General features: G+C 36.5%; 1 protein-coding gene across 2 annotated transcripts; it reads right to left on the bottom strand.

The window, feature by feature from the left end:
- Positions 1–172: 172 nt before the first annotated feature.
- LOC114531134 lies at positions 173–12613 on the bottom strand. Of its 2 annotated transcripts, XM_028552784.1 has the most exons (8): positions 12521–12613; positions 10590–10793; positions 4290–5193; positions 3814–4076; positions 2921–3243; positions 1985–2235; positions 1321–1700; positions 173–1148 (listed from the first exon to the last, which is right to left on the bottom strand). In XM_028552784.1, exons 3-8 carry the CDS (start codon positions 5189–5191, stop codon positions 715–717), a joined length of 2553 nt encoding a protein of 850 aa, XP_028408585.1. In that variant the 5' UTR covers positions 5192–5193; positions 10590–10793; positions 12521–12613; the 3' UTR covers positions 173–714. The 2 variants fall into 2 exon arrangements, with proteins under 2 accessions (XP_028408585.1, XP_028408586.1); XM_028552785.1 differs by lacking the exons at positions 10590–10793; positions 12521–12613 and adding an exon at positions 7602–7928.
- Between the last annotated feature and the right edge of the window lie 1131 nt (positions 12614–13744).

Here is a 13744-nt window from a genome sequence, read left to right on the forward strand (position 1 = left end):
TGTCAAAATTGCCGTCGTCCCTTGTTATATTATATATACCATGCATGTATATAAGGCAACACATATTACTGTATCTTTTCAGGCTAAACATGCAGTAAATAATGTGTTTATTTTCTTGCCTGGAATTGTTTATAACTAAGAAATCAATAAAATTCCAGTTACGACAAGGAAGGACGTTTGATATCAACCATCAGTCATTGTTTACGTACGTTACGTTGTTTTATATAGTCTATGTACGAGTTTGCATGGCTACCAACAAGCCAAACTATACGCGATAAAAACTAGATAAAAAAGATTGCAGTTCCATCACATGTCATGAAATCATCATTATCTTAACAAATCAAATGATGCAGAAAGTAAACTAATTTACTGTGTAAACTTCACATGCTAAAAATTGTTATTATTATTAGCATGATAAAATTACTGGATGGTGATCGGTCGAGAGGAGTAGAGTTAATTTATTAATTGTACTGCATAGTTAATAAATTAGCCAAAATAAACTAAATGCGAAAAGTTTTTCCGTATGAACTAAACAGCCTTGGAGGAATAAAAAACTGCCAGGAAGGTAAACGAAAATACTGGTAAAAGTGTGTAAAATAATGGATAAAAGTCTGTAAGGACTGTGCTTTGACAAGAAACTGTGTTGCTTGCGTTGAAATTATGCCCCAAACGCGGTAAAGTGCTACTAAAATAGTTTGCATTAAAGTCAGAAAACTATACAGGTTGAAAACTTTCCGTAGGCGGTTTGAGAAAGTCGTCACATTCCATACACGCCCTGTATCCTTCTCTGTGATAAACAGTGAACAAACGAGGTGTGAAAAATTGGTTTCCAGTTGTATGACGAGGAAAGGCTAAGCAACTATCACAGCAGGAGCAACGAGTTTTCATATCGCAGCAGCCTAACCCGGCAGGAAATCCAGAAACATCATTCATTGTTTTCTCCAAAAGACTGGGACCGGTTCCCCATTTCTCGTCGTCAAGATTCTCTCCGACGGTTTGCCATGTCACCTGAACATTACCTGCGGAGTTTTGGTCACCTCTTTCTGTCATCTCAATAGACACGTCACTTTTATCAGAGGAGCTAACCTCTTCTGGTAAATAACGCGGAGAAATTAAGACAATGTGCCCTTCACGAACCTCGTTGCAACCTATATAGGAACATATAAACTTTTTCAAAATACCTATTAAAAATTTACAGAACTAACCAAGATGAAAGATGGCGTCTAATATGAGATTGTGACGTCATATACAAAAAAAGAATCGTTAAACATAGTTTAAATATACTAAAACAACTGTGTACGAAGCAGCTCAAAAACCCACCTTCATCAGAGTAACGAACTTTGAATTCATACATTCTTGGATATTTACCATCCTTGGGGTGGACATACTTTTTCTTAATATCAGCCAACACATCTCCTCCATCCATTGCAGTGAAAGAGCAATCTAATATCTCACGGGCATGATTCATTATCTGTATGATTTCCTTGCCGTAGTCATCGTCTGACTTGATATGTGAACCATCTGCGACCAGAATTCTCGGTAGTCGCAATTTTAACAGGGGTAAGAGGCCATAGTTTTCAAAATGGCCGCCATCACTGAGATGCAACATCGCCGGTGGCTTTGGACCATCGTGGATGAAATGTACAAGGGAAAGAAGGAAACGGTAAAAGGGCAGGTGTACAGTGAGCCATCTGGTTGGGCTAAAAAAGTAAAGAATAAGTCTTTAGTAAAACATTTGTATCAAAGAACCCCGTAAAAGAGGGCTTTGTGGGGAGCTTTACTCAGTAGCAGAGTTGAGCATCAATATATGTGCAAGGTAAGAGTGCATGGGAACTGAAGTGTTTTTATTCGAGAGCTGCTTGCTTTTAAAAATAATATACTTTTAAAGTCTGAAAGGGGAATAGGCTAAAAAAAGCATCTCTTTGTTTGGAATGAAATTCCTTGTTTTATTTTTTTCGGGGTTGGGAGGTTTGTATGTACTTACGTTGAAATCTTTTCATTCTCGTCCAATTCATACGAATCGGGGGAATCGGTGTAATCAGAGTGATCTTGACAATTACAGCAGCAAATATAGATAATCAACATCGTGACTATTAACCCGAATCCTCCTGTTATTATAGCCACAGTTGTGATTATAGCCAAGCCATCAATATGTGGAACAAGTAATTTCCATAGTCCAAATCCTCCACCGCCAACTAAAAGAGCCACAGTTAAATTTGCAATACCCTTCCAAAACTATAGAAAAAGAGACTATTTTAATTAGTGACGAGAACGTTTTGTGAAAAATTTATCACATACTTTTAACCCTTGGAAGTAAACTCTGTCAAGTTTGTCAACTAACGACTGTAAATTAATAGACTACAGAAATAGCGGCTATATTCGTTGCTATTCACATCTTGTATTTATAGACAAAAACTTGACAGAGTTTACTTCACAATTAACTTGTGTGTTTACCCTAGTAACATTATAATAACATTATATTAGATGAACAAAGCTTGTTTATGCAAGAAAACTAAATATCATGCAGACAATATATTTCAAGTTTTTGTATTGTGACAATATATTTCAAGTTTTTGTATTGTGAAATATATATATATATATATATATATATATATATATATATATATACACCCGTTTGCAAAAACGTTGGCCGCAGATAGATATATAGATAGATACCCGAAATCTAATTAGAATTGCATATGTTGTGTAATATGATTGAAATCCCATGCAAATGTATTCATATGCAATTCTAATTAGACTTCGAGTATCTATCTATCTATCTATCTGCGGCCAACGTTTTTGCAAATGGGTGTATATATATATATATATATATATAATATATATATTTAATTATATATATATATATATATTGACTAAGACTTCTATGTTTTGTCGATTGAACGACATTGAACCATCTTACCCGATGACAACAACCTCTTTTTTTTTCGCCTGTCATGTTGTAAATCAGATGTGCGGCCATCTCCATGCCGAGCAACGTCAAAATATGTGTAAATCTGTGCTCAGCTTCTTCATGCTTGCCAAGACTGGGTGAGACAGCCGCAGCAGACATTGCCATCGCTGAAGATAGTTTCACATGTCTGGGTTTCAGTTTTCCTTTAAAATTTTCGCTATTCAAACAGTTTTCTCTGAATTTCTCGAGATCTCGAAGACATTGCGGTGGTTGATTGGTTACGGAAGTCTGACTTTGACTAAATTGCGGTTGTTGGTCTATCACAGAAATTCCTGGAAAGAGAAACTGCCTGTATTGACCACAACAATAAGAAATATATCGCAATAGTGCAGCCAATCAAACTATGTGTAACATCAGTCATGGCACCTTTGACGTCTATACTGTTGAGATCGAGAAGAATTGACATTTTTTAACATTTTACTCAATCAAATTTTGCAGAAGAAATGCTGCCTCCAATAAAATATCCCCATATGAATTCACGGATGAAATTCACTTTGCAGAATGGCTTTTGTCCGCGCTCCAAGCGCCTTAGTTGCCATTTTTTTTGCGCGTCACCCCAAATTCCGCAAAGCCATAAAAAATAAATAACTTTTAAAATGGTTTCGATAACAGCTGACAGTAGCGTAGCCAGCCTGTCGATTTGTCCCGCTATGCTAATATTTCAGCGTTCACTGACTGTGAAAACAATAGATTTCTAAAGACATGAATAATTATAATAACTCGAAATTTACATAGCGGGACAAATGCATTGAAAAGTGCTAGAGCAACGCAAAAGGTAAATCGGCCTTTGCAGTTTGTCCTAATACATCAATCTTTGACATAAACATCAAAATTCTACCAACCTTTAGAGCTCATTGTAAGAAGACAATATCTTTTATCGTATTTTCGGCGCCAGCCATTTATCACCATATTGCTCAGATACTCCGGTTTTATTCCTTCGAGGTCTCCCAATGTCACTGCTCGCTGGTCGTTTTCTTTGGGTCGATACATCCCAGACGAACAGCAGTTGCTTCCAGCGCAGGAACCATAACTATGGCAGCAATGTTCTGAGCAAGCGCAGAGTTCGCTTTTGTCGTGGTAGTAAAAAGCTCTCTGCAATCGCCACCTGAAATGGAGAAGAGGAAATAACAGTTTCAGTAACTTTTATGCAGACATCAAAGGACTTGATAAGGACACTCCTTGCAGCGATTTAAGCTCTGTTAGCTAGTATAATTACAAAGGTGATTAATGAAAATTGTGCTACTGATTGGCTAAGCGACCTCCGATTATCACGCTGTCACATCGACTTCTACATAATTCTAATTAATACACATCTAACCTGTTATAATTATGAACCAAACGAAGTGGAATATCTCCAAGAATCGAGAATACTGCTAGAATACCAAATGAGGCAAACAAACATATTTTGAATCCCTGTTCTGTGTACTTAAATTGGAATAACGTCGATTTGTACAGGTGCCAGTACACGATATAAGAGTAAAGGTAGACCAAAATTACCAGGGAAGAGTACTTGCGCAAAAGTGGAAGAAAAAACCAGAAAATTGCTGTGATAAGAACTATGCCGGCCTGGATATAGAACGCCGAATGCTTTAAAAAATCTTGAATAAACCATGGCAAGAAAGTGAAGGCGAACGAAGCACCAGAATATATCTGACCCAATTTTAGGAACAATCTAACCCACTTAATCCGTAAGTAATTTCGTTTGTTTTCAGAACAACGTCTACAAAGGTATTCAAGCAGATGACATAGAAGAAGAATAACTAAAGAGACCGAGAAGAGGAGGTTGCGTTCTATACAATCATTGCTCGTGCCACTTTGCCTACACTTTGTACCATCGAGAAACTTTCCGTACAAAAGTTTGATGGTAAAAGCAATTGGGAAAGCAAAAGAACCCCAACCAACAATCGGAACGAATACTGAAACAAAAAAGAGCAAAGAACATAATATCATGGAGTCACAGCAACACTCAGGACTTTGCCAATTGCAAAAATATCCTGCTCGTTTTCTCATATTTTCAAAGAATCTCTCAGTCCAATCTGAAGAGCTTCCATTTCGGTATTTCCACTCGACGTAAGCACTTCCAGTGTAACCTCCGCCAGACACGCAGCTTAAATAATCCGGTTCTGCTTCTTTCTTAAGGAGCCTGCGCAGAACCCCTGAACAGAAGGCAGCTGACCGAATTCCACCGCCTGAGAATGCAACACCAAGTTTGGAATCCATTTCTACAAAAGAAGAACAAGAAACGTTAAATAACATATCTGCATGGAATTGTAGTAAAACGTTTCTTACTACAATTCCAGATATATTATAGCGATTAGATGGAGCGCTATATAAATGCAAGTATTCTTCAACAGTGATAATGGTTTATGTTAAAGGTAGATTACAGTCGGTAATGTAAACAAACGCAGTGTTTATGTACATATTATATTGCTTTAAAATAGTTGCTTTTAGTGGCTCTCTGCCGAACACAAGCTGAGCAATAGAATTACAGTAATATAAAAAGTTTGTGACCTTCAAAAGAGTTTGCACGTCAATTGCCACAGGAACTGGGCAATAAGCAGTGTTTCTATGTGTGTGTGTGTGGGGGGGGGGAGGGTAAGGCAAAAACGTTACAAACGCCTCTGCTTCCCAAGCTTGTTTTTGCAATTGTGCAAGTTTGCATGATTTCAATCAATCAATAATAATTAAGAAATTTAATAAACATTTTCCGTCACGCGTGGGAGTTTAGGAAATAATCTCTGGGAAAACGAGCCAGTAAGGCGAGTTTTTTTCTTATTTCTTTTATAATATAACTCAATAAAAAGATTTTGTACAAATATTGTAATTCGTTTCAATTACAAATTCTCATTACATTACTTCGCTTGTCAAGTTCGGCGGGAAAAGTCCGGTGTTTCTATACAGTTATTGAAACACGCTTCTTTTGATCTGCGGAAAGTCAAAGGCTAACAGATATAACTGTCAGTAAAAATTTAGTATAAAATAAACTATAGTATTTATAATAGTATGATATATAAAATATATGAAATGCTATAAATATCATATACAAGTATGTATATATATATATATAGTCTTTATAGAGATTACTTCATGTTTGGCGAGTGCGTACGATTTTTATTAAATGTTTATCGATATCAATTTGACAACGACACGCTTTTAATATACAAAAACACAGGGAGGAACAAAAATCGAAATTTTATGCATCAAAACATATTTGTTACCGTTCATTTTTTTGTAATTTTGTTCAATAGAAGTAAGATATTCTTTCCAAAAGATTTGAGAATGTGTTAAATGTAAAAATATCTTGAATATGAGAATTATGTTTTGAATCTCACTCCTATATTTCGACGCCATCTTGAAAGAAAATGTAAACACATTGCCGCCAAAATGACATACGACAATTTTTCACGTGTGAAGAATATCGCACGTCCAATCAAAAGCAGTGTATGGCATTTTTTCACACGTGATAAACATCGTACGCCGTAATGCTCTAAAATTTGTAGTTCTTTTTCCCCAATATCATGCAATAATTTTCATTTCAAACGTATTCAATCATTTTTGATTTCATCAAATGAGAGCTAGGGAATTAGAAATTAAGCTAAATAACTACTCTTTCATACAATGTAAGGATTAAGTCATTGAAATTCAATATATCCTGGACAATATAGTCTGTTAATTTCCAATCCTGTTTTAGAACCCCGGAAGGTATAAAATAGCAACAGATGGTGGCATACCGCGGTTGCTTGTCAACAGCTAGGGATCATGCAACCCTGGGGAAACGAGAGGTTGTGGATTATGTTATCTTGATTAACGCCTCCTCCCGTTGTTCTTGTCTGTTTGTTTCGCAATAAAATTTTTGATGACACCCCATCCAAACTCCCAAAGTCGATGTTTCAGTGCGGCAATTTTTGGATCATTTAAATTCAAAAGAAATTCAAAACACCCGAAACAATTTGTTTCGTTCACACTCGAAACATCAAGTCTTATTAAACAGGGGCAAGTTGAAGTTGTAAAAAATAACGACAATGTAACATAACATTTGATATAACATGAAAGTACGAGCAATCCGATTACGAGCAACTATTACGTGTCTATAACCACGCACTGAAGCACAATGCATAGAACATTTAAATGTTTTAAACACTTAGATTACTGACTACGTGCTTCGCCGCATGTTGGCAAAATGTTATGCTGGCAAAACCACAGTTCACGGCGGCAAAGCGTATTTCCAAAGCGAATATGCACTTTCCATTGACCGCCGGGAATCAGTATCAGTGTTTTTCTCGCGTTTTGTATATCGCGGTTATGAAGATATGTTTTTAGATTAGGATACGATAGACAAGAAGGTGTTATTGCTGCTGTGTCTGTCTTTCATCAGGCAAACACATACGGAAATAAAGCTTTTTGAAGTCGATTTTACAACCACCGCGATAATAAACATTTAGCATATATTGACTATCTTTGACTGTTATATAGAGCAAGAAAACGGTGACAGTTGACTGTTGCTAAGTAATGTCAAAGGATTTTAAAATTTGGCGTTGTTCAAATATACAACCTAATTTAGATATGGGTAAGCCTCTGGCTCTAGCACGTAGCAGCTTGATTTTGAGCGCCTAAAATAGGGTTAACATACCTCTTAATGAAATAAAACATATATGCTCTCGACTAATCCCCAATAACTTTGTTTTGTTTCATGTTACAGGACAGCGATAGCGAGTGGCGTAGAATCGGATAATGTCAGAATGGTTAAAGGTTTTTTCCTCGGAACAACGTTGCTGTTCAATGTCTATTTACTGACCCTCAAATGTGATTGGTTAGCGCGTTAGTTAGTCTTGATCTCTTGAAATTTGAGCCGTGTTTTAATTTCCTTTCTTGTGGTTGAGCTAGATTTCTATATATCGATTGGCAGTTGGCACATGCAAAATTGCCAATTTATTCGTATACCTTGTCTGTACAATCAAAGAGTCATGGTCCTTCTTACCCTCCTGTAACGATATCACTGGTCTAATTTTGCTGTAAAACAAATTACAATGACTTGCAATACAATATGACAAACATGCATGACTATAGTCACATGTACTTGTAGACATTTGAGGTAAACGACTAAACTTTTAATATCTATAATATTTGTATCATATGTCACTTTATTGTATCAAACATCCTGCAGTAAATATTCTTAGCTCACTTCGCACTGAAGATGGCTTAGTGTAAGCCGAAACATGTTTGCTATTAAAAATCTAGTCGTTTACCTCAAATTTAACTGGTCTTGTGCTATTACGAAATTACTTGTAGAAAAAATTTACCCAATTTAATTTTACATAAAGTGTACATAAACTATGACGAATGGTTAAGGTTAAGGTCCATATGTATTGTGGTTTTTGTCGTTCTCGGGTCGTTTTTGTGTTTACGTGTGGACGCGGATAAATATTTTAACGGATAAATATTTTAACGGATAAATATTTTTGCGTTTTCAAATTCTTCCGGCATCGTGTAGACAGGGCGTTGATTGGGGTGTGGACTTAATATTCTAACTTAGCCTTCTAAAAATAAAAAACTTTCACACACTCATCGCGCTGGCATTCGTAAAGATGTGTAAGCTAATATTATTATATAAGTAACATAACTGTATTATTATGCACTGTTTTCCGTAGAACACTTTAGACATGATGAAAACACTGACTTTTTTAGGCTAACTTATGTCTGACCTCAGTAGCAACATGCTGTATGAATGCTATAGTTATATCTCGCGCTGGAATTAGTGAACGCAGTAATATGTAACTGTAATATTCTTTACAGTTACCTTACGCGCGGTTTTGCGTATAGAACACGGAATCAAGGCTGATAATAACTTAAATACCAACGAATTCGTCTCGAATGAATGTACAGATGATGACTGAATACTAAACCATATGATTTAAACACATGATAGCTTTGTACAATGGGGGTAAAAGTTTTAGTGTTCTAATAAATCAGAAATTTCTCGAAAATCGTAAATCAGTAGTAATAATTTATTATTGCAGATAAATTTTGAATCTTCTGTGAATAATTTTTTATCACAATGAGGCTCCGAAAACAAAAAGTATTCGTGACGTTAATATGCATGCTAGGAAAATTCTGAAACATAAAGGGTTAGGGATTATAAGTTTGGGGTCCCGGCTTGTAAATAAGGGATTTGAATAAGGCATATTTTAGTATATGGCTTAAATCTGCTTTCGATGAAATTTGCTTAGAATGCAACCCCTGCTCCCATCGCCTACCCTCCGCTATGGGACGAGGGTACGTCCCTCCAAACCTCCTCATATAAGGCTTATTAATAAGCCTTTTCTCCTGATGTTTGTACTTTCATGCCGACGGCCTATAATATCGAATTTTCTCAATATGCGCCTCATGCCTAACGGCCTACTAAACGATAATACATGCATGGAATTATTTATCTATCAGTAGAATGTTTCTCACTTTATTAACGCCAATCAAATGTTGCCAAAATGATTCTCATGCAGTTTTATTCTATTACGGGATATTTCGAAATTTTAGTGGTAATAAAGTGCATTATACTGTGACTAACATGAAGTACAGCCCTGTCTGTATGGAAATAAATGCATATTTCAACAGAAGCTATATTGCGGCAATATTCTGCCTCGGAATATCTAGCTAGTGTATTTTATTCCGACGTATTCTGCTCGTAATACTATCAGTATTTCGGAAATATTCCGAGGGAATACTCCAGAATATCTCGGAATATCAATAATATTCCCGACCATATTGTGTGGTATAGAGGTCGGAATGTGCCGCTTTTCGCAATCAATCTCTATTGCGTGATCGCAGATATAATGACTCTTTCATGTCTAACACTTGTTTTGATCGCGCCAAGCAACAATCAAATATTAAAAAAGAAGCTAGATTATAGAAGTTTCCTGAGAAAGTCAACTACACAATGATTCCGACCTCTTTTCTATATTATGCAAACGCTGTGTGCAACTGGTACGGCGAAAAACGTTCTAACACAGTTATATAATATAAAGGAAAAGTTTGCTGTGTATGCCTATGAAATGCAAATTAGCCATAATTTTTGCATGTGATTTGAAATCTTGTTGGACTTAATTCAATTCGAATATGACTGGTTTAAATTTCACATACACTGATTATACTTTCTATACACATTCATACATGCTTTGACATCGGCTTTTTACATCGAGCCCGTGGTCCCGAAGTCTAATGATCGGTCGATCAACACCGCTGTGAAATTTTCGACGTGCTTGACTACAACGGGACGCTTGATTTGTAGTCAATACCAACACGTGTATAGTCTAGAAAAGGTTGTTAACTTTGTCTTGGGTTGGCAAAGGTTTACAATGCATAATAAGTCGTTATATACGTTTTATAAAAATTAGGAAGAGTCTTCCTGGAAGAACGTACACTTTTTACACGCGAAGCGACTTTATTCCTTTGTATTTGAGCAATTTGTTCTAGATGGTTGCAGTTGAAGTAAAATGTCGCTTCGCGCGAAAAATATCGCTAGTGGAAAACCGGCTTTAGTGTGACTTATATATCAACAACAAATTGAACATGCAAACGCTTCTACCTACTGCTTGATTCTCGATTCAAAGTACGATTAACATACCTTCTAAATGATTAAGAAATTGGTTGATTTTGACAGAAACTTTCTAATAATCCCCAGCAACTTTCAGCTTAATACAAGTTATAACCGTCAAAACTCTGCTCGAGAGGTTATGGCTAATCGGTGTGTTTCACCTAAATCCTTGAATCTGATTGGATAATGCCTTCGTTTTAAGCCCACCTCTCTTTCAGCTAGTGCTTACTGCATCTATAAATTACCCAAAGACAATATCATACAGGATGTATAAAACAACTGAACCCTATCAAAATTCAAATAGGCTATTAAAGTTATTATTATCGCTACTCTTGTTTAAGGGGCTGTTTACATGAGCCCCCGGTTACCCGAGATTCAACGAAGCTTGTGGGGACTTTGAGGTATTGAAATAAGTCTTTATGACAACAAACAAGCACATGCTCAACCCTGTACCCAGGGTCTTCCCTATAACACTGCGAAATTACGAGGTTGGCACATGCTATAATGCTATTGTTGTGGTGATTATACGACTGTCAGGATCATTTTATTTGCTCATTTCAATACCTCAAAATCATCTCATGCCTCGCTGAATCTCGTAAATAAATCTCTATGTAAACAGGGTTTACATAGAGCGAGTTATGCCGGCTAGGCGAGGTAAAAACCGCATCACATCAAAGGCTTTACTATAAGCCTTTGATGTGATGCACTTTTACCTCGCCTAGCCGGGATAAAAAATCCTCTCCATGAAAACAAGCTCTGAAATAATGGAACTAATCCCTCGCCAAAATAAATAATATACGTAGATTAAAACAACTCGCAAGGTTCCTCCACAAATTGTCACAGAAATTTGATCCATTCTATTTTTTAATCTATTCAGTTTGGGTCCTTACGTATACAGGACCTTGTTTTCTAACCAAGCAGGCAGCAGCTATCAATAGACCTTTCTTATAATGACGTCAAACGCGGAAACTTTGATATTACACGAAATTTGATTGGCTCCACAAAACTATCGAGCCAATCAGACTTCGTGTAACATCAGACTTTCCGCGTTTGACGTCATTATGAAAGAGGTCTATTACTGAGATAATTTTTTTATATTGCAGCTAATTTGAATATGCCGGAATGGTTCGGGTTTTTTATAAAACCTGGAAATACCACCGCGGTAAATCAAGTTAAAATCATGCGACTTATCCCAAAGTTATTTTAGTTTTCTACTTAGAAGAATAAATACACAAATTGCTCCTTCTTGCTCAGTGGCACAGGTTGGCGTGAGTTTGAGAACGGGCCACCCAACACCCGCCCGTCACCCGTCGGGGTCGTACTCGGACTTCCCATCTGAGCCAAACTGTTCCAGTTTGGCTCAGGGGACGCTGACCAACGTTTTTTCCCATAACTGAATTTGACTGAGTATTGAATAGAGTGTTGTGAAATAGTATACTATTCGATGAAAACGAATTATCTTTGAATACATTTGGAAATTATCAGTAACATTGATTGTGAGCTAAACTCTGTAGTGAGCAATATGAATTTCCGAGGCTGCGATTTTATTCATCCAGGCTGCGTGGACCTTGCAAAATTTTACAGGTCTTAACTCGTGTTTGCCTGAGCGCCAACGGCTTTGCGTTACACACAACCTTTTTTTTTTCATTTTTTACAAATCAGTATACTCTTGGTCAATGTATGGAAGGATCAGACAACGCGTAACTTACATCAATGATCTTTCGGCCTGGTTTTCATGTACGATATATTTATCGACGATGGCTACTGTTGGTGGTCATTTATATATAACTTCTTTGTCTTTTGAAAGAAATGATCTATTTTAATGGATCATATATATAGAATATTACCGACGAAGTACGGTATATAAAACTGGGCTTTAGATTGTACGATAGCATTTGCCCACGCTGCTATCAAAATCATTGAGATCTATGGGCGAAACAGAGGAATGAGGAGATATTTACCTTGTTGTTTGTTCAAATCGCCTTTGCTTGATTTCTGCTTTTTCCTTTATAACTTTGAATTGAAAAAATTAAATTCTAAAATTGAATTGAATTTATAAAAGCGAACAAGATACGCGAAAAGGTCAAGGTTTATACATGCAAAAGATATATCTGCAATATCATTGCCTTACGGGTAGTATACTCAAAATTTGCATCACAAATTATTTTTATTTGCATATATACCTGTCGCCGTTGAAAACTGTGTATTATATACTATCAATTGATTGATTTGAAGTAAATGGGTCTATAGCCAGCAAGATGGCTGCCTTAGGATATTTTTACCACTGATGATACACTGAGATATACCTGTCTTGGGACATTGAAAACAGAGCTTTTTCTACGTTTTTTATCATGTTTTTCCAGAAAGTGAAAAATAGCCGTTTTTTCATACCAAAACACCCTGCGATTATATGTAGCTACGCATATCTACGGCCGTACGGGGTTTCGCCGCTTAAAAAAGGTTCACTCAAGCTTGTTTTGCTTGGACTGTAAAATATGAAATTCCAAAAGTACAGAAATGTGGAAGCAATTATATTGAATTCCGTTTTACATGATATATGAAGAGTTATCAAGCTTCGCTTTGTTTTAACCTTTGGCTTCGGTTGTAAGGACAAACTTTGGTTTGACTTCTTCAAGTATATCATGTTCAAACTCATTCAGTATTAGTTAAAATTTGTTGATTGCTGTCATGGAGATTGACTGAAATTGACTATCAGCAATGTCTTATACCAAAACATAACGACCTCCTCTCTCACCATCATGTCTTGAACAAGATTAAAGCCTTCTCCACGTGGCGACCAATTTTAAAAAAAATGCAAACATCACTCGCCATCGCATGATTACAAATACATTTACGACGTTCAAATGATTTATTTTGGGAGAAAATTTCTTGAGATATTAAACCAACCTACGAACGTAAGAAGATTAGGCAACGTGAATAAACAGCAAAAATAGCAGGCCAACTACGTACCTTCACGTTTGGAGTAACGAAATTTGAACTGATACATTCTTGGACGTTCTTTGTTCTCGACAAACTTATTTTTTAAATCGGTCAACACATCTCCTCCATCCATTGCAGTAAAAGAACAATCCAATATCTCACGCGCATACTCCATAACATGTATGATTTCCTTGCCGTAGTCATCGTCTGATTTGATATAGGAACCATCCGCGACCAGAATTCTC

The sequence above is a fragment of the Dendronephthya gigantea genome, unplaced genomic scaffold, assembly GCF_004324835.1.
Source record: "Dendronephthya gigantea isolate DGI-Jeju-01 unplaced genomic scaffold, DenGig_1.0 000068F, whole genome shotgun sequence".
NCBI classification, from domain to species: domain Eukaryota; kingdom Metazoa; phylum Cnidaria; class Anthozoa; order Malacalcyonacea; family Nephtheidae; genus Dendronephthya; species Dendronephthya gigantea.